Source organism: Lathamus discolor, chromosome 12, assembly GCF_037157495.1.
Source record: "Lathamus discolor isolate bLatDis1 chromosome 12, bLatDis1.hap1, whole genome shotgun sequence".
Lineage (NCBI taxonomy): Eukaryota > Metazoa > Chordata > Aves > Psittaciformes > Psittacidae > Lathamus > Lathamus discolor.
This window is the reverse complement of record NC_088895.1, coordinates 13,846,146-13,869,715: the sequence shown is the minus strand read 5'-3', so window position 1 is coordinate 13,869,715 and position 23,570 is coordinate 13,846,146. Positions and strand designations below refer to the sequence as shown.

Here is a 23,570-nt window from a genome sequence, read left to right as displayed (position 1 = left end):
GGGATACGAGCTCTTCCTGCCAGCCTGCTCCTGAGAACCCCTCCAGCTCAGTGCACGGAAGAGCTCTGGAGCAGGGGGAAGCGCACACAAGAGGGATGCTCGGGGCTGCTCCGCACCACAGCGGTGTCGGTGCTGCAGGGAGGGGGCCGCGCACTGACAGAGGCACCGACCCCTGCTCAGATCCACCACGTTCAGACAGCGACAGCAGGAGGAGGTCAGGAGAGCTGCCCGAGAGCTGGGCTCCCTTTATTGCCTGTGCCTGGCTCCTGTACAGCCACCACCACATCCCCTTCCCAGCAAAGGGCAGCAACACCTTCCTAAACACAAAGCCCTTTACTCCCCTCCAGCCCTAGGACAGGCAGACAGCCCCCCCCCCCAGGCGCTGTGTGACCCCACGGGCATGGCCAGCACTGCACCGGAACCAGGCGGCCCACCTCCCATCACCACCCTGCAAGGCAAAACCCACCACCCATGCTGGTGAAGTGACACGCAGACACTGCAAAGCACATTGCACATCACCCCTCCATGAGCCACTTCAGATGCAAGGGACGGGTCCAGGCAGACAGAGCTCACCCCACAGCTACTGTGCTTCAGCGGAGGGCCCGGGTCACTGGGGCAGGAGCACCCGGGGCTGTGTCCTCCCCTTCTCTCCATCCCCTGCAGGAGCCAAGGGCTGAAAACACCCCAAGGAGCTGCAGGAGGAGCCAGAAAGGACGCGAGAGGGGCGGGAGGAGCAGCTGGGTCAGTCAGACCGTGGTGGATCCATTGCTGGTTCTGCTGCACAGCTCCTGATGTCCCTTCGGGGCCACCAGCCGCTCAGTCCCATCCACTGATGGCTCCACAGAGAAGGGAGGGATGGGACAAGCTGCTCCTCGCAGTCCCCAGGTTTATCAGAAAAGAGCACTCTGAGAGTGCTGCTTAAGCAGGCGTCACACTTCCTTGTGCCAGTGCCTGGTCAATGGAGACCTCCTCCTCCTCTTCATCCCACTTCCCTGTGGTGCCTGGGCCATGCAGTTTGTGCTTCCAGCTCCATCCAGCCTCCCGAGACGTGTCTGACAGCGGTGCTTGCTTTAAAGACCAAGGCCAGGGCTCGCGACTAAAACACAGTAAGACTTTAGCTTTAAAACCAACTTCTGCGCCAGGTCCAGACTCCGGGCCTGCCTCCGGCCGAGTTTATCTTCTGCCAAGCTGCCCCTCTGACGAACACCCCAGCGCCAGAGGCGGCTCTGATGGGTGGCAAGACCAGCTTCAGGGCTTAAAATACAAACCCTGCCAGCCTCTATTGAGGCACACGAGCCCAAAGTTTCAGTTCAAGGCTGAGGAAGCGGGTGAGGAGGTGAGGTCTCGCCTCTGGGCAGCCGCCTGTCCCTGTGTCCCTACTGCCCCATGGCAACTGCCCTGCACAGCGCTGGCCCCCGGCTCAAGACGGGCTGTTGTTATCCACCGTTGAGAGGAGATGGACAGCCTGGGCCTTCTGTGCAGGGCTGAGGTGCTGAGCCACCTGGATGATGCAGTCCATGGTCACCTCGGGGTTGGTTTGGACCAAGCTGCAAGGCAGACGGGAGAGGGAGGCTGAAGCAAGACCGGCCTCATCTCCAGCACATGGAGTCCCCCCAGTGAGGGGGCATCACCGCCGCATCCCAGCTCCCGCGGGCACTCACCTCCGGATGCGCTTGAGCACGTAGTCCCGCTGCAGGTACTTGATGTTCTCCCGGATGGCTGACTGCGTGCTTTCATCCTCTTGCATGTGCTTCTCCAGCCACTCCACCACCACCTGGTTGTTGTCCCAGAGGTAGCCCTGGGGAGAGCAGCACCGTGGGCAATGGTCCTGCTGCCTGCACCGCCTCAGCCCCCCCCTTTCTGCTGTGGCCTCGGGGTTTTTCCTCCCATCACAAAACCAGGCGAGGGGGTTTTGCTTCTCAGGCCTGCACAGCACCATCCCCACTGCCTGGCATGTAACCCCCCCCTTGCACAGGGTGGAAAACAGCAATTCCCATCCCCGGTTTGCAGGCACTAATGGACAGCGCCTGAGCGGCAGGAAGAAGGTGACCGCCCCAGGGGTGCCTCAGGAGGCTGGCTCCGGGGGTACCTTCTCAGCTCCTTCCGTCTCCATGAACCAGCGCCGCAGCATGGACTGGATGCGGATGTGGCTCAGCTCCCTGTTTGCCTTCAGGACCTCAGCCTTCACCACTTCCTCCAGCAGCAGCCGGCGCAGGCGCCAGTAGAGGAAGGAGCGGGCGTTCTTCCACTCCAGGATGTCCTGCAGGGACGGGGCAGAGCCTGGCTTTGTCTTTGCAGGAAGCAGAGATGCTGCTGGGCAGCGCCTGCTCCCTCACAGCCCACCCTGGGGTCCCTGCACCCAGGGCAGGAGCACTGAAGCCCAGGCCCCTAGGAAAGGACTTTTGTGCCACCAGAGCAACCCCTCCGTGCCCAGCCCCATCCATGGTGCCCGGGCTCACCGTGATGACGCCTTTCTCCTGCATGCGGCCCGGGGTGTCGTGCAGGTCAGCGAAGTGCAGGGCCACCTGATAGTACATGGGCAGCAGGAGCTCCTCCCGGGCCTTGAGCTGCTGCTCCAGCTCCTTGCGCTGCGCCTCGGACAGCTCGGGGGTCCCTGCAGGAGGTGAGGGCTGAGCAAACCCCCCCCGCATCCCCGTGATGGGATCCACAGGACACCCCAGGGGCTGCCCTCCCACAGCGGCCACCGCCACCGGGGAACGAGGCGCCCAGCATCACATCCCTTTGCCTTGGAACAGCTACACCCCTGCTCTGCAGTGACTGCGCTCATCTCAGGCACTGATTCAGCACGGCCGTTGCCCTTCTTCACCTCAAAGCCTGGGAGAAAAGGCCAGCACCATATACAGGTGCTTTAAAGAACCACCACATCCTCTCGGCAGGCTCCACCATCAGAAAAGCCATAAGGACTATTCACAGAGGAACACTAAAGGATTTCCGGCTGGTGTTTGGGCCTCATGTTTCATCTTACTGTTACCAGTGCCCCCAGACTGAAACACCCTTCTCTTACCCAGCTGCTCAGCCAGCTTGGCATAGACTGTATCGATCCTTCTCATGGTCTTCACCAGATCTTTCTTCCTAAACTTAATCTCCACTGCTCCTCCAGGCTCCAAAATGCCTGCCCTGGAAGGAGAATGTGGTAAAGATCCGGGACTGAAGCGGGGAATAGATCCCGGGAGAAGAGGTCCAGGCAGCTCTCCGCAGGATCACGACTCTGCAGTCCCCGTGCACCGGCTCTCGCTTCCCCACACCCCGGCTGCGGAGGATGCGGATGTGCTCCGGATGCTGACCTGCTCTCCTTGTCCGCATAGAGCTCCACGTACAGGGGGTTGATGGTGGAGTCGATGACCACCCAGGAGCCCCCCCGCAGCTCTGCATGCGGTGGGATGTAGACCAGGACGGGCTGCTTGAAGTCCCGCAGGCTATCGACAATAAAGGCACCGAACTTCAGCATTTGGTCGTACATGTCTGAAAGCCAAAGGGATTTAGCTGGGTGCTCTGATGGCCGTGGGTTCCTGAAGCCACCTTCTCCATTGAAGAGACCAAACCAGCACCCCAAAACCAGCCCACAGCAGGAAGCCACCAAGCCCTGGGACGTGGGTCCTGGCAGTGCCTCATCCCAGCCCAACCCCGCATCCTATTGGGGTGTAGGCAGGGCACTGGTGGGCTGGGTCATCCCAGGACCCCATAGGGTGGCAGGAGTGCTGCGGTACAGGGCTGTGGGCACCCCAAGCTCAGGTACCTTTCATGCCGCTGGAGAAGCCTCTCCAGTTGGCGAAGATCATGAGCGGGAGATGCTCCCGGTTGAAGTCCCGAATAGCCTGGGCTGTTTTAAAAGCCGAGTCTGGGAACCAGACCTGCCCGGCCTGCTGGACTATCTGGAAGAGGCAGAGCAGCAGCACTGAGCCTGGCACCAGTGCTGCCCAGCACACTGCACTGGGAGGTCAGCAACACTCGGTGTGAGAGCCGGAAGACATCGAACTGAGCGAGCAGCCTTCGCTCCACCAGGCTTCAAGGAGAAGCCAAAGGATCCCACTAAGCTTCTTCCCTGCTCCTCCCTCCAGCCCCCTCCCGGCTGCCACCCAGACACACTGAGGTCTCCCCCCCACACCTTTGCCTCCGAGTCCAGGTTGGCCGGGTCCGCAGGTATGGTCACCTCCACGGTGCGGGTCTCGACGGCGATGACACCCACAGGGAGACCTCCCAGCCTGCAGCAGGGCACGGTGCTCTCAGCGGGGCCCAGTTCCCCGCCATGCAGCGCCCCGGCCCCACCAGGGGGGTGTTCCCACTCCATCATCCCCAAAGCAGGGCCACAGCCAGGGCACAAGAGCACGGCCACACGCGCAGGCTCCCTGCCCCTGCTCCCAGCAGTACCTTGCTCTGCCAACCACAACTGTCTGAGCCCATGGCCTCATGATCTCCATGAAGCTGCCCTGGTCGAAGAAGCCGCTCTGCCAGGTCCCCTTGATTGCTGCAGAGCACAGGAAAAGGTGGAGTGGCACAAGGGTGAGCACCGAGGAGCTCCTTGTGCACCGTAAAAAGCACCTCCTGGACCAGGAGCTGCGGTTGGCACCTACAAGGTACGTCTGGGAGCACTGCTGCAGAGGTCTCGGCTTGCTCTCACTTACTTGGATGGGGTCTCCCTGCCAGCATCCACCTGGGATCATAAGGGACTTTGGAAGGGATAAAATCGATTTCTCTTTCAACGGGGTCAGTTATGGCAATGATGGGCACTGGGCTCCGGTTGTCCTGCAAGGGAGAGCCCCAGCGGGCAGGTGAGCAGCCAGCCATGGGGTGACAGCCCACACCACCATCCTGCAGCACCCTCCTACCTTGGGCATGTACGAGAGCCACTGCAGGATGGTGTAGACCCCCTCGAAGTCATCCGGGACGGTGACATGGGAAACGCCGTTGTTGTGCATGATCTGCACCCCTCCCAGCTGGTTGTTGGAGGTGTAAACTTCACGGCCCAGCACCTGGGCAGAATTAGCACACGCACGGATCAGTCTCTGCTCACCCAGGAGCTGCTCCTCCTTGCTCGCAGTCAAACACCCGCACAGGCACGTTCCCCCTGGGCTGAGGCTGAATTCCCACCTCTATCTACCAGGCTGGCCTTAAAGCAAATGGATCCCGGTTTTGACAAGTGCATGGGTTTGGCCAAGCAGGTTTGAAATCAGCTCAAACCAGTGTCATTCCGCCCAGAAATAGGTCCTGCCCCTGGGGCCAGAGCCAAACTACCCCTGTGGCAGCTCCTCCAGATGGGGGCTATGAGGTGACATGCAGGGACCCATGGGACAGGGAAGGAGCCCGTGCATGCAGTGGCTCGAGGGACAGTGCCAGGGGATGACACGAGGCCAGAGCACGGTACCTTATTGAGAGCGGTGACACCAGTGAGGATGATGTGGGAGTTCTCCACCTGAATGACGCGCTGGCCCAGCCTCACCAGGTACGCACCGATCCCGATGGCGCGACAGGACACCTGGGTACGCACACAAGGACACGCGAGGTTACTGTCCCACCTGGAGAAAGGGCTGCAGCACAGCCTGGGAGCACTGGGAGAATGATGCTCTGCAGGGGCCCGCACAGTCAGGTTGTGCCAGGTCACCTGTTGCATCCTATTATTCCCCCCTCAGGGTGACCTTAAAAGCAAGTAGGAGACAGGGGAGGAGTGGAGGCGGGGAGGGGCCCGTGGCCATACCATGCTGATGGTCACTATTTCATCGTAAGCACGAGAAGACTCCCCCGCAATGGTACCAGCAGCTCTCAGGTTTTCCACCCCAAATCCATTTTCCTTCCCGATGATGTCCCGGAGGACATACCTGGGGGGAAAGCAGAGCCACAGTGGTGTAGGTAGGACAGAGGGAAGCAGGGAAGCACTCACTTGCATGATGTGCCTGGCAGGATGCTGAGCCAGGATGTGGGAGCTGCATCCTGGCAGGGGTACGGGGCAGGGGTGGGGTGCCCTATGGGATGGGGGCTCACCTGGACTCGCCCCCTTCCTCCACATGCTCACAGTGCACCGAGTTCATGGTGCTGACCCTCGTGTAGTCCTGGGGGGTCAGGTACAGGTACTTGAAGCCCTGAAAACGAAGAGGATGAGGTGTGAATCGGGAAGCCCTCCATGCACAGGCTCATCGATCCCCGTTCTCTGTCCCCAGTTCAGCTGTGAGCAGGGAATGACCAGAGAAGCCCCCAGCCCTCTGTGGTGGCAGGAGGGGAGGTGCTTACGCACCTTGTAAGGGTCCTCAGGGTCCACCCAGGCCACCTGGAACATGTGCTTTATCTCGTCAGCAAAGCCGATGCGGGCGCCGCTGTTGGCAGCGATGTAGACGCGAGGGATGCCCTCGGCCCGCGCCAGCTCCGAGGCCCGCAGGAAGACCAGGTCCTCCTCCGGCCCGAAGGAGCCGATCCTGTGCGTGATGTCGTTGCAGATGAGCACGATGTCCCGGCCCTTCGGGTACTCGGGGGTCTTCAGCTTCATTTTGAAAGCCACCATCCCAACCTGTCCCAAAAGAGCACAAGGTCACAGGGCTCCTCCGGAGAGCAGGGGTCTGAGCTGCAGGCTGCACCAACCGACAGAGAGGATGCTTGAGGAGCATCTCGCAGGCTTTAACCACCAGCCTTCCCCACCTCCCGCAGCACCGCTTTCCTAAATCACCCCTCGCTACCTGATTCCCTCCAGGAGCCCTGTTCATCTGCACAAGCTGCCCCTGCGAGTCCAGCACCAGCTCGGTATAGGTCAGGATGTCCTTGCGGTACTGCTGTGAGGAGCCCCACAGCTTGGAGAGAGCCTGCAGAGACACGGCACAGAGGCTGAGCTGAAAGCCGGGGGCTGGGGCAGCTCTGAGCCGATCACTGGGCGCAGACCCCGACTCCTGCAGCAGGCTGGGACTTGGGGGGAGCAAAACCCTGTGTTAAGAGCCCCCACCCTCCGCAGAGCTCCTTGCATGGGACTTTCTGCTTAACACCCTCCAAGATGTAAAGCTTCCAAGAGCTAGGAACTGCTTTAGAAATGCTTCCTGTGCCCAAGAGTGCTGAGGCTTGGGCTCTTCCTGTTGTCATTCGCCAGCTCAGGGCAGGGGGTTCTTTCCTGCAGACGGGAATATCCGGGGCCGGGTGGGAATGAACAGCAAACGCTTTGGGGCCCCTCTCTCAGCCACGCTGACCTGCCGGAGCATCTCCGGGAAGTCATACACGTAGGTGGTGCCCAAGGACTGCGCCTGGAACCGCTTGGCCTGGAGCAGGTCCTTGGTGACATAGGCAGTGTTGATGAGCATCCCGTGCTGCTGCCCTCGCTTGTCCCCGTACGACTGAAACATGATCTGCAGAGAAGGGCAGAGCGTTGGCCGGGCCCCTCCGCAACACTAAGGTGCCAGAGCACTGCTGGGCTTTGCCGGTCGCTCTACTTGACCAAATAACGTGATTTCCAACCCCGCTCTTTGCTACTGAGGGCACAGAGCGTGCTGCAAGCACCAGTGACACCCTAACACTGACCTCCCGGACCAAAAACTGCCCAACGACACACCAGCAATACCCCAAGGCATCTGAATGGATGGGGCTCAGCACCATTTTGGAGCAAACCACCACCATGAGGTGCCCAAACAGATGCAGCACACCAAGGGCAGTGAAACCAGCCCAGTGCTGGCAATGCTGCTGCATGGTCCCAGGGGCTCCGGGATACACCAGCATTGCAGGTGCATGGGGAGTCTTGCAGCAACCACCCCAAAGCTTCTCCGTGCCAAGAGCTGCCCAGAGCAGTCACGGCTGGGCTCCTGACACGTGCGGGTACTCACACTGCCGGTGGTGGGGTCCTTCACTTCCTTGTAGAGGCTGATGTCCAGGTAGTAGCCGGACTCATTGGTCAGGAAGAGGCGGATGGGGATGGCCTTGGCAGTGGGCGTCAGGCGGATGTTGATTTTCACCTCGGCCTGCAGCACCCGCAGCTTCCAGAGCCGGCTGCCATAGCGCATCACCACGGACCGCACCGACTCCTCGATCTGGGCATGGGGTGGCACACAGGTGGGTCAATGGCCCCGGCGACAACGCTGTCCTAGAGCGCGCAATGCCACGGCAGCCCCTTTGCATCCCCACCTCAAAGTCATTTTGGATTTGCTTTAGGAAAGCCCCTTTGCCCTACCCCTGGGGGCTGGTGCTGCCATCCAGCCTCTCCACTGGGGAAACGGGAAGATGGTGTCCCAGATCCTGCTGAACGGACACAGCCCCGCTCCTTCAGACCACACACTCCCTGCAGGAAGGGTCTGCAGCTCACCCCTGCGCTCTCCAGCAAACCGTCTGCTTGTTCAAGTATCTACCAAAGGCCCTGATCATTGTGAAGGGTGAAATCTCAGCACCTCCGCAGCAAAGAGCCCACAGTGAAGGTGTGACACAGAAATTAAGCTGCAGGGGTTAATTTTGGGGTTGCCAAATCCATCTCCTATCTAGCATCTGATGGGCACTGGATGAGGTCAAGGCCTGACAGCCAGTGCGGGGCACTGCTGCATGCCTGTGCAACGGTACCAAGCCTGAGGATGACACAGTCTCCATCACACTGATCAGCACCACACTGACGAGCAGGAAGCAAAGCACACAAGAAACTCACCTTGGAGGGGTCCATGATGACTGTGGGGACGAAGTTGAGGAAGATGTGGTTGCAGTCGGTGCGCACAACGGTGTTGCTGAAGGCCACCTCCAGCTCATCCATCGCCTCCAGGAGCAGGCGCTCGCCCTCATTCTGCAGGTACTCGAAGGAAGCCTCCTGCAGTGCAGGGCTGGCTCAGGGGCGGCCGGAGCACCCCCTGCACCCCAAACTCACCCCACCTCTGCCCGCACCCGGGCCGCTCAGCGTGGCCTTGCCTTGGTGATGAAGTCCGAGTGGCGCACGATGGCGCGGATGAAGAAGCGGTAGTCGGTGGCCTCGGTGCCCACCTGCACCCTGGCCGCCCCCAGGTACAGATGCATCTTGTGGTTGGCGCAGGGGATGGCCGTCAGGTCGAAGTTGCGCATGCGGCTCAGCTCCAGCTGGAAGGCCAGGGCCGGCTCCAGGTGCCGGTAGATGCGGTCCTCTGCAAACTGGGGCAGCACAAGGGAGTAAGTGATGGGCTGGTCACCATCACCGAAGGGGTTCTGCTCCAAACACAGCTCCTACCTCATCCCTGGCTCTGAACGTGAAGAACTTCGGGAATTCTCTCTAGAGCAAAGGGGAGAGAGAACGCCATGAACACTTCTGGCACACAGAGGATTTTGCTCATTTACAGGGGATTCATCAAGCAGAAAAGCCTTTGCAGGCTTCCTCCTGCCCCAGAGGGAAAAGAACCAAAGTAATCCAAGCCTTTTAGAGGCACCTTAAAGCTGTGGAGCGGCCACACAGGAGCCACACATTACTAGAGACATTAGCAGCATAAAGGATGATACAGGAGATAAATCACTCGTTGAACTCCTTAATTAACCGCCAGCTCCTGATGCTCAGGAGGTACATCCATCACATCCAGTGAGAGGTGTCCCTGTCCATGGCAGGGGGGTTGGAACTAGATGATCTTGAGGTCCTTTCCAGCCCTAACCATTCTATGATTCTATGATCACGCGGTGCTACGGCTGCAAGTTCCTTACGGATGTCTCGAGGCCCTGCAGGCAGGCAGAAGCTCCGTGTGTCTGCAGCCGCTCTGCCTGCCTGCAGCTCAGTGCGCACTCACCTGCTGGGCAATGAGAAACGTGATTCTCCGGATACCGCAGTCAACGAGGAACTTTTTCTACATGGGAACAGCAGATTCCGAGTCGCAGGAGCTTAACAAAGCCTCCACCGAGGGAGCCAACAAAACCCAAGTGGCTGCCGCGGGGTGCAGGGTTTTGCAGGGTGTGCAAAAAGGGGGTCCAGCCCCACTGACAGACCTTGGACTGGGCAAAGGCCCTGAAGATGGGCACCAGCTTCTCGTCTTCGGCATGGTCGGCCCAGCGGAGCGCGACGTTGAGGATATGGATTGGTTCCTCGTGGATGTTCTGGGAACAAAACCAAACCCCCGGTCAACCACAAGCAGCAGCGGCAGCGCCATCCCGGCACCGCCTGAGAGGGTCAGAAACAGCTTCGTGCCCACCTTGGCCTCCTCCTCCTCATAGATGGTGGCTCGCGGCTCGTTGAAGAAGGCACTCTCCGAAGGTGGGTTGGCAAAACAGGACATCACTTCATCGAAGTTCCTGCCCAAGTGGCAGGGATTGGGTATCAGGTCAGTGCATCACACCCATCCCTGCCTGAGGGAACAGCAGCAGGAACAAGCCAGGATCAGCAGCCCTTGACAAGGCCACAGCTCACGACACACAGCTGAGTGCTGCTGTGCTCATGTGCAGAGATGCTTAATGTGTGCCAGGCAGCTTTCCCCAGGCTCCACGTGTCCTCACCGTGGTGCCTGTTGTACTGCAAATACCCAGCCCCAACCTCGGAGCTGCTGCCAGCTTTGGCTCTTCCATCCCGTGTGCTCCCCAATGACTGCATCAGCACCCAAAAGACACGGGTCTGAGCAGCAGGGTACGTCCCTGCTCCCCACCTGGTGAAGTCCTCAAATCTGTCAAAGGCCACCATAGCTCCCAACCGCTGGCTCAGGGGAGAAAAGCCACTGTCCATGAAGAGCTCAGTGCTGTGCCGGGCCAGGTCAGGGTTGGATATGCTGATGGGGACAGACATCCTGCATGGGGGAGCAAGGCAGCCATCAGCCACAAGTGGAGGCACCGCTTCCTTGGTCCAAAAGGGACCGCACAGGCTCCGTCCAGGACCCTGACCCACAGAGGGCTCATCCTGCTCTACTGGTAAAGGGAGGGTGCAGCAGTTCCCTCTGAGGGTCCCCATGCTTTGCATGGAGGAGCTGATCCAAACCCCCATACATGTTTGGGTGGGAGGAGGGCAGCATGAACTGGAACTCCACGAGGCAGGTGCCATCCGAGAGCTGGCGGTGCTGCAGGCTGTTCAGCTCGTAGGCGAGGTACCCGCGTCGCACATAGACCTGGAGGGGGGCAGCGGGAGGGACCACTGTGCCCCTGCTCCCACCACACGCATCCGTGTCCCTCCCGGAGCATCCACACCTCTGCGGCCCCCCCCAGCCCTCACCTCCAGTGCCGCCATGCGTACCGCCTGGTTGGTGTGGTAGAAGAAGATGGGGAGGACATCGAAGATGGTGGTTTCCGAGAGGATCAGTTTCTGGGGGAAGAAAGCAAGATTTCAGGCAAGGACGAAGTGGGAGCCCCTAGCTCCATCGCAGGATGGCAGAGGCATGCTCCAGAGGGGTCCCTCAATATGGGGCTGTGCAGGACTGGTCATGGGACACCCGGTCCATCACGGGGACACTGCCAGACCCAGACATAGATCCACACATCGGTCCCCCACCAACCAGGGGGAGGAGCAGGGGATGGGGCCTGGTAGCAATGGATTGCACCCTCTCCTCTCCTCTACACAGGCACCAACACTGCAGCAAGGCTTAGGTTGCCTTTTGGGGCTATTTCTAAGGCTAAACGCCTTGCAGCCTCATAAAGCCACCTAAATCCCAGCTGTGGAAAAAACAAGCACAGCTCCCAACCTTCAGGTTTTCAGGGGAGAACTCGTGTCTGTACATGTCGATAGAGGAGAGGAAGATGGATTCCACCTGGTTGTGCCGCAGCTCGTAGGAAGGCAGGTGAGAGGCAATGAGCACCTGCAAGGGGAGAGGCTGCTGGGAGCACAGGGCAGGGCCACAGGGATGGGGACGGGGTGACAAGGTGCTCACTGACCTGCCGGGCTCTCAGGGCCACTTTGGAGTGCTCGGTCTTGCTGAGCTGCGTCAGCTCGTTGAGGATGGCCGTCAGCTCATCCGTCAGCGTGGGGTCACGGCCACAGAGCTGGTCCTGCAATGCACGCACCACCACGGCTTGGCCCAGGCCCCTGGCTGCAGGATGGCTTCCTCCCACATCCCCGGCACCTTGGGGGCAAGATCTAAGGAGCTAAAATGGGCAAATGCTGCTCTTTGACCCAAGTGCAGCAGTGCCATGCTACAGAGGGCGGATAAAGCCCGACACTAACAAGGCAGACACTAGAATGCAATCCCCAAACCCTGGGCATTAAACAGAGGAGCAGGAAAGCAGTTTTTCAGGTGTCCACCCGCTTTCAAGGGGAAAGCACCGGGCTGTGACAGCCACCCACAGCCATGTCCCATCTGCAGTGATACAGAGCTTGACTTGGCTCACAGCCTTGCCCCCATCACCAGCCTTTGTTCAGGGGCTGTACTCACAATTAACATGATCACCAGCAGGTTCTTCTTTGCCACCTGGGCATGAGAGAAGATGCTCTCCAGCACCGGGGTCATGTCGGGTTTGCACTGCTCCCGCAGGCTGATGACGCACTTGTCATAGTGAGCTATGGGACAGAGAACAGTGTAAGCCCTGCAGACCCCCAGAGACACCCCCCCCCCAGACCCCCTCCGCCCCTCACCATGCTGGAACTGCGTCTCCACTTGCAGGTAGCGTCTCAGCAGGTCCAGCACCACTGCCTTCATGTAGCCCAGGATGCCACTGCGGTACCTGGGGAGCAGAGAGCCCGGTGTGCTGCAAGGCGGTGGCAGTGCTGGGGACACCAGGGGGGTCACAGACAGGACGGGGCTCACCTCTGCACCAGCTGCACCAAGCTCTGTGTGTTCATGAAGAAGACCTCCCGTTCAGCCTTCCTCTGCAGCGTGGCCGCGTGGGTGTCCAGAACACTGGCGATCTGCAGGGAGAGGGCACAGGGTGAGGGCACAGCGGACTTTTGATAAGGGCCCACAGGGACAGGCCAAGGGGAATGGCTTGAACCTGCCCGAGGGGAGGCTGAGATGAGCTCTTAGGCAGAAGCTCTTCCCTGGGAGGGTGCTGAGGCGCTGGCACAGGGTGCCCAGAGAAGCTGTGGCTGCCCCATCCCTGGCAGTGCTCAAGGCCAGGTTGGACACAGGGGCTTGGAGCAAGCTGCTCCAGTGGAAGGGGTCCCTGCCCCTGGTTGGAGCTGGAGGAGCGTTAAGGTCCCTTCAACCCAAACCAGGCTGGGGTTCTGTGATTTGTAACATCTTTTGGCAAGACGACATCTGGCAGAAACTCACAATAAAAGGGAAGCAAAGGCCACGCCAGCGGTGCAGCCCCGTGGCTCTCACCTGCTGGCTGGGAAAGCGGCAGAGCACGGAGGTGATGTTGCTGGCGTACTGCGCCATCACCTTCCGGATGGACTTCTCCACGGACAGCGGGATCCGGCCTGAAATGCTGGTCATGATCTCCTGCAGCTCCAGGAGGGGCAGGGATGGGTCCCGCAGGGTCTTCATCAGCTGGGCCACCCATTCCTTCACCTGCGAGGAGCAGAAGCTGGGGCTGCCCACATACCTGCCTTGCCATCATGGCAAACAGGAGGCAGCGGGGCAGGACACCGAGCACCTCTGCCCCGTACCCACCTTGGCACTGAAGTAGGGCTCGGGCAGGCAGTACCCGTTCATGACATTGGTGAGATTCTCCAGCACGTTGCGGAGAACATGGTGCTGCTTCTCCCCAGTGATGGGGAGGGTCTGCTGGGGTGGGAGCCCCCCCGTGAATGGCTGAGCCTGTAAAGAGCAGAGAGAGGTGAGATGGGCAATGTCCTTGCTGACATGGGACAGAGCCCCCCAAGAGCTGCAGCTGCTCCAGTGAAACCAGCACAACCTCTCCAACGTATGCTTTTGGTTAGAGACAGCAGAAGCACAAAACATGCAGCTTCATGTCTGTGCCTGTGTCGTGTCCCCCCCGAAAACAATGCAGAAAAACCGGAGACGTAGCTAGAGCACTAAAACCTGTATGTGAGCTTCTGTACACTAAGTGAGCACACATGATACTTCAGTAGAGCAACATCACTGCACGCAGAGCAGCCACTTGAGCCCCAGTGCAGCCAGCTGGAGGATGCAGCCTGGCCATGCAAGTGCCACTGTGCCAGCACGGGGACACAACCCTCTGATGCCCCAGCCAGGGCAGCTCCTCTGTTTTATCCCCCCTGAACGTCCACTTGGAGGGGACAGCAGCACAGGTGACCCCAGGCAGACTCACAGGCTTCACTTTGGTGGGATCATCCAGCTCGAGCCGGGCTATGACACAGCCCGGCTCCAGCAGCGCACCCGGCCGCTTGATGTAGTGCACCCGCCCGGCCTCCTCCACCGTCAGTGTCATGATGATCTTCATCACCTGGGTGAGGATGGGTGACGCGGTCACCGAGTGAGCAGCCCCCACCTGCTTCAGAGCTCCTCAAGCATCGTGGCAGCATATTGTCTTAGCCGTCCACCAGCACTGCAGGGGCAGAGCTCACCTCGATCTCTGCAAACACGCTCCCTTCATCCACATGGCCACCATCATCCACCGTGTACTGCAGCAGCTTCCCCGCCGAGGGCGAGCGCAGCACCGTTGGGTCCTTCTCCTTCTCGAAGTCACACGTTTTGTTGCCGATGGTGAGCCGGTACCTTAATGGGAGGGAAAGGTCTCACCACCCAGCTCCTGGCCAGCGAGGGTGGCTGCTGGGGGCCCGGTGGGGAGGTACCTGTCGATCTCCTCCTTCATGTAGGTGGTGTAGCTGTTACCATCATAGGAGAGCAGCAGCCCGCCGTCATTGAGCCGGTGCACGTCGATCTCTATGTAAGTGCGGTTCATGATGATGACGTACGTCGTCAGGGACTGACGGGCAACCTGTGGGCAATGGCAAGGGAGAACACTCAGTGCAACCCCCCAAAACACGTGCAACGGCCATTTGGGGGCCAGTGGAAATGGCAGAGGGTGAGGAGCATCTCCCCATGCTTGCGGCAAGGGTCTGCGCAGGAGCAGCCTGCTGCCACGGGATGGGGCCGTGCCATGAGGGCAGGAGGGAGCAACCTCAGGCTGCACCAAAGAGCTGCTTCAGATAGCAGCCTGGAGCTGGTTTAACCCATGGGTCACCGGCTGCTTTCCTTTTAGGTAGGGTTCTTTTGCATAAAGTTCAACTTATAGGGTTTAAAAGCGAGAAGAGGCGGTCCTTTACCAAAGTCAGGAACACGTCTATTTAAAATGAGGTTATTCACTTCATTTTTTACATTGCATCTTTTTAAAGGACAACCTCACACTGATTACACCTTTGTCCTTTAGGACAGGAGCACACATCCCTGTCCCTGAGCACTGGGGCTGGTTCGAGGGGAGCGCAGCCCCATCCTCACCTGGAGAACATACTTCACGCCCTCATAGATGAGCTCCACGTCAACCATGTTCAGCAAGGAGGCTGCTGGCAGGACCTGCCCTCTGGAACACAACAGACGGGTCAGGCACCACAAGCGCCGCCTGCCCCACACCGAGCCAAGTGTGCGAGGTGTCAGCATCACTGCTGGCCTCGGGCCATGCCGGAGGGTGCCAAGGTGACCGCAGGGGACAAGCATCTGCTTTACATGACCCGCAGGAGCACCTCACAGAAATGCAGCTGGAGCCAGGCCAGGGACTGGCACAGCACTGAGATAAGGGCATGGGGGAGAGCCGCGGCTGTCCTCCAGGGCTGGAGGAACAACCTTGACATTCAAGAGTGAAAAAGAAGCAAGCAGTGTTCAGCCAAGCTGCTTTCCCTTGAAAGCTGTTTTCCAAAGCATGGGGAACTTCCCCCCCTTTCCAGATAAAGCAGTAGCAGAGAAGCCGGAGCTCTAAGTCACAGCAGATACCCATTTCCTAGCTGTTGCCTCCAGATCTGCAGAGCTTCAGCAGCGAAACTGGGCAGGAAGATGGCGCAGGGAGAGCAGCTCCTGGGTCTCCAGGCTTGCAGAAGCCACCCTTTAGGACGTGCATTCCCTGGGCCCACTGTGCTCACGTCACAGCTAAGCCCCCACCAGACAGCCCCCGCTCCGTACCTCTCTAAGGTGTGCAGGAAGTCGGTCATGCACGTCCTGAAGGCAGCATCAGCAACGTTCAGGGCGCCGCAGACGAGCCCCAGCATCGTGTCCGGCTTCTCTGCCTGTGGGGAGGAAAGAGGACGGTGCTTGGGTCTCACACCGCAAGGGAAGCGAGAGCCCCGAGGGGCCGCTCTCCGCTACCTGCACTTTCTCAGCGATGAGGTGGTCCAGCCAGCCCGTGTCTATCGCGTTGGTCTGGAAGCTCTCCGTCTCCAGCAGTTTAATCAGATACTCCACCGTGGTCCGGAAATCCCCACGGATAGAGAGCTCCTTCAGGGCGACCACCATGTTCCTGTAGGGAGCAAACCCCTCCATTAACGACTGATGAGGTGGTGCTTGGCTTTCAGCTGAGGAAACCAGGGAGCCACAGGGACTTGAAACACTCAAGTACCGCGGACACACTCATTACACGGTCACGCAGCCACTGGCTGCACACTGCTGCTCACCGGCACTAAGCACATACTTAGCAGATCACTAAAGCGTGTCTTGAAGGAGCAGGTTGATGTGCTGGGGCCTCAGCACCACCATGGCCTGAACACCGTGGCTTGGGACAGAGTCCCTGCAGCACAAACAGAGCTCAGCGCAGTGGCACCATTCCGGTCCTCTCAGATAAAAGCCACTTTTCCTGGCTCATGCGCCGACCACGAACCTTCCCAAGGACACCCCCTCTCCGCCCTGCCCCGTCACACTCACGAGATGGCCTCTTCCCGGTTCTCCCCCCATGAGAAGCAGTGCCCAAACTGGGAATCAGCAAATTCATGCAGCCCCCCAGCTGCTGCCACGCTGAAGTACCCCCACACGTTCTTACTGCTGCGGAAGTTCAGCTCCTGCACTGTCCCCGAGCTGGGCTTGAAACCCTGAGTGAAGCCAGAGCAGAAAGACATGGAGAAACCCCCATGCCACTTATCCCCAACCCCATGAGCTGGAGCAGTCCATGCCCGGTTCACCCCACAAGAGGCAGGGTCCCCCCACCCGGTGCACAAGAGCCCATCCCCTGGCTCACCTCCTCGGGGTTCTCACTGGTGATGCGGGCAGCAATGACGTGGCCCCTGGGCACGGGGGTGTTGGTGGGGCTGTGGAAGGTGATGGATGTGTCGCCCCAGGGGCTCTCCCCGTACAGCACCCGGATGTCTTTTATCCTGTGCAAGGGGATGCCCATTGCGATCTGTACAAGAAATACGGGCTTGAGCTGCCAGAACAAGACTTCCCTCTGCCCCTTGAATTACAAGGCTGCTTCACCTCAAGTCCCCAGGGTCACCCGGGTGCGCTCGGGTACCTGGAGCTGGGCAGCAGGGAGGTTCACATCCGCAATCATCTCTGTGCAAGGATGCTCCACCTGCAGGCGCGGGTTCAGCTCGAGGAAGTGGAAGCTCCCGTCTTCACTGTAGAGGTACTCGACGGTGCCCGCGCTCACGTAACCCACCCTCTGCGCCAGGCTGACCGCACACTGCGGGAGAGGGCGAGCCCACCGTGGGGAGCAATGACCCCCTGCCCGCCGCACCAGAATCGGGCTGTCCTGAGCCAGCAGCCACGTCCTCGCAGGGACAAGCAGGGGCTGAGGCTCTCCGCTGCTCTAAGACCCACCTGCTCCATCACCTCGATGACGGAGGGTGCCGCGATGCTGACGGGCGCTTCCTCAATGATCTTCTGGTGCCGGCGCTGGATGGAGCAGTCTCGGCCGAAGAGGGAGATGGCGTGGCCGTACTCGTCAGCCAGCACCTGCACCTCCAGGTGCCGCGCGTGCTGTGCCAGCTTCATCAGGAAGATGGGGGAGCCGGGGGCCTCTGCCTGCACCTGCGTTGGGAGAGGGTCGTGCTCTGGCATCACCGCCCAGAATTCACCCCAGCATGGAGACAGGTCTTGGGTGAGCCCGAGCTGGGAGCAGGACCCTGCTGCACACCCCAGCATGGGATGGGGATGGGAAGGGGTGGTCGGAGCATCTCTCACCTGCCGGAAGCAGGTGCCAAATTCTTCCACTGCTTCCACTTTCCGGATGCCTTTTCCCCCACCGCCTTCTGCTGCCTTGATCATCAGTGGGTAGCCGATCCTCTTGGCCACCTAAGGCAGGTCAAGCACGGGGAGTGACTGAAGTGTTTCGGACCCCAACAGTCCACCCTGCCCCATGCACCCCCCCAAGCAGGATTGCCCCAAGTCACATCCGTGCAGAGGTACAAGCTGCTGCTGAAACAGCCTTGCATCGCTGTCACGTGTGCTTGGAGGCCAAAAGGGCCAGGGCATGCACGCTGCCAGGAGGAATAGTAGTGGAGAAGAGGCAAACACCTTCCCACGAGCTTTACCTCCAGGCCTTCCTCCGCATCCTTTATGCAGGCCTGCTCATATGTCTCGAGGGGGATGCTGATCATCTGCTGATGCTTCTGGCCCTCCTCCGACCGCTGGGCCAGCAGACCTGCGGGCACAGTCAGGGCTGTGGCTACTGCCGGGGTGGCACGGCTGTGGTGGCACTCTGGCTGTGCCAGGAGCCGGGGACCATGTGCTGGCACATGTCCCCTTGTTCCCATGCACCCCACCTCCAAAAAACCCTTTTCCCAAGACAGAAAGCGCTTGGCTGCAGTGGGATCCCCAATACCCGCAGCGGCTCTGCCAGGCCAGGGACCCCAGCCCTGGTGCTTGCTTTGGGGGAGCAGGAGAAGCAGGGAGGAAAGCAATGGGGGGCCTGGGAAGGAGGAGGCACTTACCACTCCCGCTCCAAGGCAGTGTGGGGATCTGCAGCGTCTGAGCCACGATGGTGGAAGCGACTTTATCCCCCAGGGCCCACATGGCTTCACTGGGGGGACCTTCCAACAGGGAGGGAAGGGGTGAGAGCTGGGCCAGCCCCGCCAGCGAGCCCAGCCCCATCGTGTGGATGCTGCAGAGAGCTGCTCCCCACCGAGCCGGCCCCATCAGCCCGGCCCCATCGTGTGGATGCTGCAGAGAGCTGCTCCCCACCGAGCCGGCCCCATCAGCCCTGCTGCTAAGGGTGTGGGTGCAGGGAAACCCCCAAAACTGATGGAGCTCGACCCTTCTCCAGGCTGTCCCCTGGCTGGGAAGCCCATGAGGTCCGCTCCCACCCAACGTTCCTCTGTGAATGCTGCATCAGCACGAGGATTACAGGGAAAACCCAGAAAACAGTGGGATTCCCAAGACAGCTCCAGGAAAGGGGGCTGGGGATTGCAATGGCAGACACACGAAGCAGGCAGCGACCACGCGTGCACACAGCAGCCCAAAGCCCACTGCTCCCTCGGGCGCAGGGGAGGCAGCGAGGCCTTACCTAGGAAAGCTATCCCGTTTTTCTGTAGCAGCTCTGGCAGCTTGGGGTTCTCCGAGGCATGGCCCCAGCCAGCCCACACCGCCTGGCACAAGAGGAGGAGCAGTTGAGCTGTTACCTCCCGCCCGGCATCTTCCCATTGCTCCTCCACACAGAGGGGCATCACCCTGCTTCCAAGCGCCCCTTCTGCCCTCAGCAAAGGGATGGGAGGCCCATGAGCAGCTCTTACCTGGACTGGGATCCGTTTGGAAATGTCCACGATCAGCTCCACGTTGGCATAGTTGTTGTTGTTGGTCCCCCCGGGGACAGGCACGTAGTGATCTGCCATCTTGATGTACTCTGCAAGACAGCACGTGGCAAGAGCTGGAGACAGTCCCTCCAGCCTCCCCCCCGCTCACACGCGGCCCCTTGGACCCGCTCCCCAAATCCTCCCCGCCACAGAGGCTGCAGAGGGTGCAGGAATTGCTCGCTCCTCAAGCTGGCTGCACAGGAGGCCAGTGTGACCCTGGGCAGAGCCCGCGCATCCCAGGCAGCGGCGCAGGGAGGTGGAAGGGCTGCCCCAGCCCAGCCGCACGGCGGGGGACTCGCTTTGAGGAATGACCTGCGTTAGCCTTGAGGTCCTCGGGGGTGACCATGACCACGAACCGAATGGCACGCTCGTTTCGGAACATCTCATAGGCCCAGCGGCGGATGGAGCGCATGCACTTCACAGCAGCGATGCCATTGTTGGCAATGAGGACCTGGGGGGGGCACAAGGACGGGGGGTGTCAGGCTGAAACCTCTCCTCGCTGCTCAATGACCCAGGCAAAGGCACGCAGGGAAAAGACCTTCTCAATGACACGGCTGCCACCAAAGCGGGTGACGAACTCGGCCTGCGAGGCGACGGTGAAGTCCCGCTGCAGATCCATCTTCTTGTGTTCACGGCCTTTCTTTGCTAGATGCGAGCCGGACATGCTCGGCCTGCAGTGGGACACGAGGGACGTCAGCGAGCCCATAGCCACGGGGGGAAACCCCCACCGGGCACAGTGCGCGCTGGTGCTGGCTCCGGCTTTCCTAGGGTGGGATCTGCAGGGAAGAGGGCAGCAGCAGGCACTGGAAGCCAGACTGTGCCCCTCCGCTGCGGCTCCCGAGGAACCCCATGAAAGCCTTCACCCCACTGACACATGCGGGAACACCGGGATTCGCTTTCCTCTCCACCAGCTCCCTGTTGGGCACCAGATCTCTCCAAGGACATTTGCCCCCCCCGCAACACTGCAGAGGAAAACTGCCGCTGGCTGAGTTATACAGGGCAAGAAATTTGGGGTGAGCAGAGTGTGGTTTGCAATTAAAACACCCCCCATCTGCTGCTGGAAACACTGGGGCAGGGAGACTGGCCAGGGACAGAGCACGGAGCCTCCCTCCCACTGCCAGGGTGCTGCATGCACAAACACCCCTTTACAGCAGCCAAGGTGTGCTGCAACCCCCTCCCCAGCTGCCTATTCACACCAAACCCCACTGCAGGGCCGTATCCATCCCCCGTGTCCCCAGAGGACACCCGGAGCGCCCAGTGGGGTGAGCAGCAGGAAAACCAACAGGTACGTGGGATAACACAGAACATCCTTGCCCCGGTGTTCGTGCAAGGCAAACCAGGTTTGCTGCCTCCAAACCCCGTGGGGCGAGCAGCAGGTCTCCATGGGGTGCAGGCAGAGGTGCCCCTAGGAGCTGCATTAAGGTCACCAAAGGGGGAGCCGGACCCTTTGGGAAGAGCCTGACACACAGCTCCCCACAGCTGCCTCTGCAATTCGCCCTCCCTGGAGCAGACCCCAGCCAGCCCTTGCTGCCTGCTCCACAAACCCCCACCGGCCTTCCCAAGCTCGCCACGCTGCCGGCCACACTCACCCCAGCCATGGTTTCCCTCTGAGGGCATTCCCGTGCCCTCCAGGGTCTATCCCTTGTCCCGCAGCCCATGGAGCAGCCCCTCGGCAGCGCTATAAGGCAGCCCTCGCGCCTCCCACCTCCTGGCACGGCGGGCGCAGGAGGGTCTGGCCTGGCAGGCTCCCCGCAGCCGGGCACGTGCTTCCCCTCGGCCCCGCTGCCATTTGGAACCACTTTCTATTTTAATTAACAGCTTCACATCCCCCCCGCCCCGGGTTTTGGGCTGTTGGTCGTTATCACATGGGTGAGCTCTGAAGAAGCAAAGGCAGCAGGGCCAGGGCTCCCCTGAACGAGCAGCTTGCACACGAGCAGCGCTCTGGGCAGTTTGGTTGTAAGGGGAAATGTGTTGAAACGTCTGGGATGTTGGGAAATGTCCCAGTCTCTCCCTGTATTTTCCAAGTAGCTGGAGCGCTGCACTGAGCAGGGAAGGGTTTATCGCAGCGGAGATACCCCAACAGCAGCACTGTGCATGGAACCCCTGAAACCTCAGCTAGGCAAGAGGACACCATCACGCTTTGCAGCACACATCCCAAAGGGTCTTTTCACTGCGAGCAGAGCAGCAGCGCTGTTTCCAGCACTTCCAATGCCTGGGAGCTCTGCCTGGGTGGGAAGCTACCCCCAGAGCAAAGCTCACCCTCTTTTCATCAGCTCATCACAAGAGCACCCAAAAGCTGCCTTTCTGCCTTGAGTCATTCACCCGCAATGGTTGTAAGGGCAGAGGAAGAGCAGGAGCAGCACAGGAGCACCCCATGTACCCCACTCCTCATGGGATGCTGTGCTTCCCCATGCACAATGTGTTAGCATCCTCCCTTGGGGCAGAGGCAAAGCGAAGCTGGCAGCAGGACCGGGACCGTGTGGGATCCATCCCTGAGGATGCAGGACAACACTCCCGTGCACAAGTACACACATGCAGGTGCAAAGGCTCAGCTCCCAGGTTTACACACACCCCATGGCATGCCCCTAGCAATGCCCGTGCACAAAACTGGCACCTGAAGGATGGGGAACGCAGGGAAACACCAACAGTGCCCACTGCTGCCCTTCCACATGCTGCAACCAACCCCAATCCTGCCTTGCCATGCTCCCTGATGGACACCCATCCTATGGCCAGCAGCGCCGCAGGCAGTAGCAGCACAGCCTCTCCCAGCACTGGGGTACAGCACAGAGGCAAAGGGAAGCAGCAAAATGAGAGGAAGGGAAGAGAAAACGGGAGTAACTCAGCACTTCGGCCACAGCGCGGGGGAAGCAGCACTTGAAGGAGCACCACGCACACTGAAAGCGCTTCCCAGCCCCTTCTTTGACGCCCAAAACCCACTCTAACGGAGCAACCTTTGCCCCAGGCCTTGCCCCACTCCTGCACGTGGTGCTGCTGTCACGCAAAGCGCTCGGCCGTGCCCGCTCATCGCGGGATGCTGCCGTCAGCCTCATCAGGGCGCTTCGGGCAGCATCGAGCCAAAGGGACCAGGGTAAGAGCATCAGTTCGGGTCCCTGAGGAGCCCAACGCATGCACCTCAATGTCAGCAACGGGGGCCCTGACCGACGCACCCACAAAGCGCCTGCCCCCCCAGACCCGGCGCCTTCACCCCGGGGCCGTACCTCATGCCGCCCGCCTCCAGGAGCGTGGCGATGGCGGCGGGCTCGGGGCCCCCGGCCGGGGCCAGGCTGCTGTGCCTCCTGCCCAGGCGGATGGCGGCGGCCCGCAGCTCGTCATCGGAGCTGCTGTCCTCGAAGGAGCCCAGCACGAACTTGGCCATGGCGGGCCGGCGCAGCGCCGCGGGGTTGTACACGGCGATGCGCTCCTGCTCCCCCTCCGCCGCCCTGCCGGCCTCTGGCACCGCGCTGCCGGCCGCGGGGCTCGGCCCGGCCGGGGGCTTGGCGGTGGTGGGAGCCGTCGTGGGCTGCTCCGGCTTCTCCTCCTCCTCATCCTCCTCCTCCTGGCTGCGACGGGCGCTGGACATCCTGGTCAAGACGAGGCGTGCGCACAGCAGCAGCAGCAGCAGGGCTGGCAGCAGCATTCACCTGCGCTGGGGAGGACCCCCCGTCATGGCACCCCCCCGCAGCGCCCGGGCCGCCATCGCTCCCCGCAGCGGTGCCAAGGCCCCGCCGGAGCTATTTTTACTCCCGGGACGAGGAGCGGTGCTGGCAGAGGGAGCCATGGAGGTGGGGCTCGGCGCTGCTCTGCCTTCACACAGCATGGAGGGGGCGAGATGGCCCCCAGCTCCCCACAGCATCCTAAGGAGGGCAGTGAGGCTGACCCCAACCCGGCTCCATACCCTTAAACTGACCCCCCCTCCCCAGTCTCCACAAGCCATTAAAGCCAGAACCACCACAGCCCCATGCTCCCCTCACCCCGGACCCCTTCCCATGGCGAAAGGACCCACGCTCACCATGGGCACCGAGCTCCGTGCGGGTGGGATGAACGCGGGCAGCGCCGGCTCCTTGCCCCGGTGCCCTCAGCCAGGCAGGGCGCCCATGGCAGGCCCAGA

At 60.7% G+C, this 23,570-nt stretch overlaps 1 protein-coding gene across 6 annotated transcripts; it reads right to left on the bottom strand.

Annotated features, from left to right (window-relative positions):
- Positions 1–215: 215 nt before the first annotated feature.
- On the bottom strand, positions 216–23,570 carry ACACB (acetyl-CoA carboxylase beta). 6 transcript variants are annotated; one of them, XM_065692487.1, is made up of 53 exons: positions 23,472–23,570; positions 22,681–23,103; positions 20,001–20,133; positions 19,775–19,913; positions 19,403–19,512; positions 19,177–19,258; positions 18,605–18,703; positions 18,206–18,315; positions 17,856–17,966; positions 17,493–17,702; positions 17,185–17,355; positions 16,912–17,073; positions 16,602–16,765; positions 16,050–16,200; positions 15,867–15,970; positions 15,192–15,273; positions 14,546–14,691; positions 14,318–14,468; positions 14,062–14,196; positions 13,440–13,586; positions 13,149–13,337; positions 12,633–12,733; positions 12,461–12,549; positions 12,261–12,385; positions 11,764–11,877; positions 11,574–11,687; positions 11,108–11,197; positions 10,885–11,003; positions 10,551–10,688; positions 10,104–10,203; positions 9,901–10,008; positions 9,705–9,761; positions 9,161–9,202; positions 8,869–9,084; positions 8,615–8,770; positions 7,809–8,012; positions 7,182–7,337; positions 6,684–6,806; positions 6,248–6,517; positions 5,998–6,095; positions 5,714–5,834; positions 5,384–5,494; positions 4,848–4,991; positions 4,644–4,764; positions 4,390–4,486; positions 4,127–4,223; positions 3,758–3,893; positions 3,306–3,483; positions 3,026–3,138; positions 2,460–2,614; positions 2,090–2,260; positions 1,662–1,798; positions 216–1,547 (listed from the first exon to the last, which is right to left on the bottom strand). In XM_065692487.1, exons 2-53 carry the CDS (start codon positions 23,097–23,099, stop codon positions 1,421–1,423), a joined length of 7,143 nt encoding a protein of 2,380 aa, XP_065548559.1. In that variant the 5' UTR covers positions 23,100–23,103; positions 23,472–23,570; the 3' UTR covers positions 216–1,420. The 6 variants fall into 6 exon arrangements, 4 of the variants coding, with proteins under 4 accessions (XP_065548559.1, XP_065548556.1, XP_065548557.1 ...); XM_065692484.1 differs by lacking the exons at positions 20,001–20,133; positions 22,681–23,103; positions 23,472–23,570 and having other exon boundaries at positions 19,775–19,909; XM_065692485.1 differs by lacking the exons at positions 7,182–7,337; positions 20,001–20,133; positions 22,681–23,103; positions 23,472–23,570 and having other exon boundaries at positions 19,775–19,909.

Bases quoted from the DNA above. Each gene is read 5' to 3' on its own strand.
- ACACB (XM_065692487.1), bottom strand. From the start codon at position 23,099: ATGCTGCTGCCAGCCCTGCTGCTGCTGCTGCTGTGCGCACGCCTCGTC. The intron at 4,487-4,643 runs GTAAGTGAGAGC...TGTGCTCTGCAG, and splicing joins GGCAGGGAGACCCCATCCAA to CAATCAAGGGGACCTGGCAG. The intron at 2,261-2,459 runs GTGAGCCCGGGC...CCGTCCCTGCAG, and splicing joins AGGAGAAAGGCGTCATCACG to GACATCCTGGAGTGGAAGAA.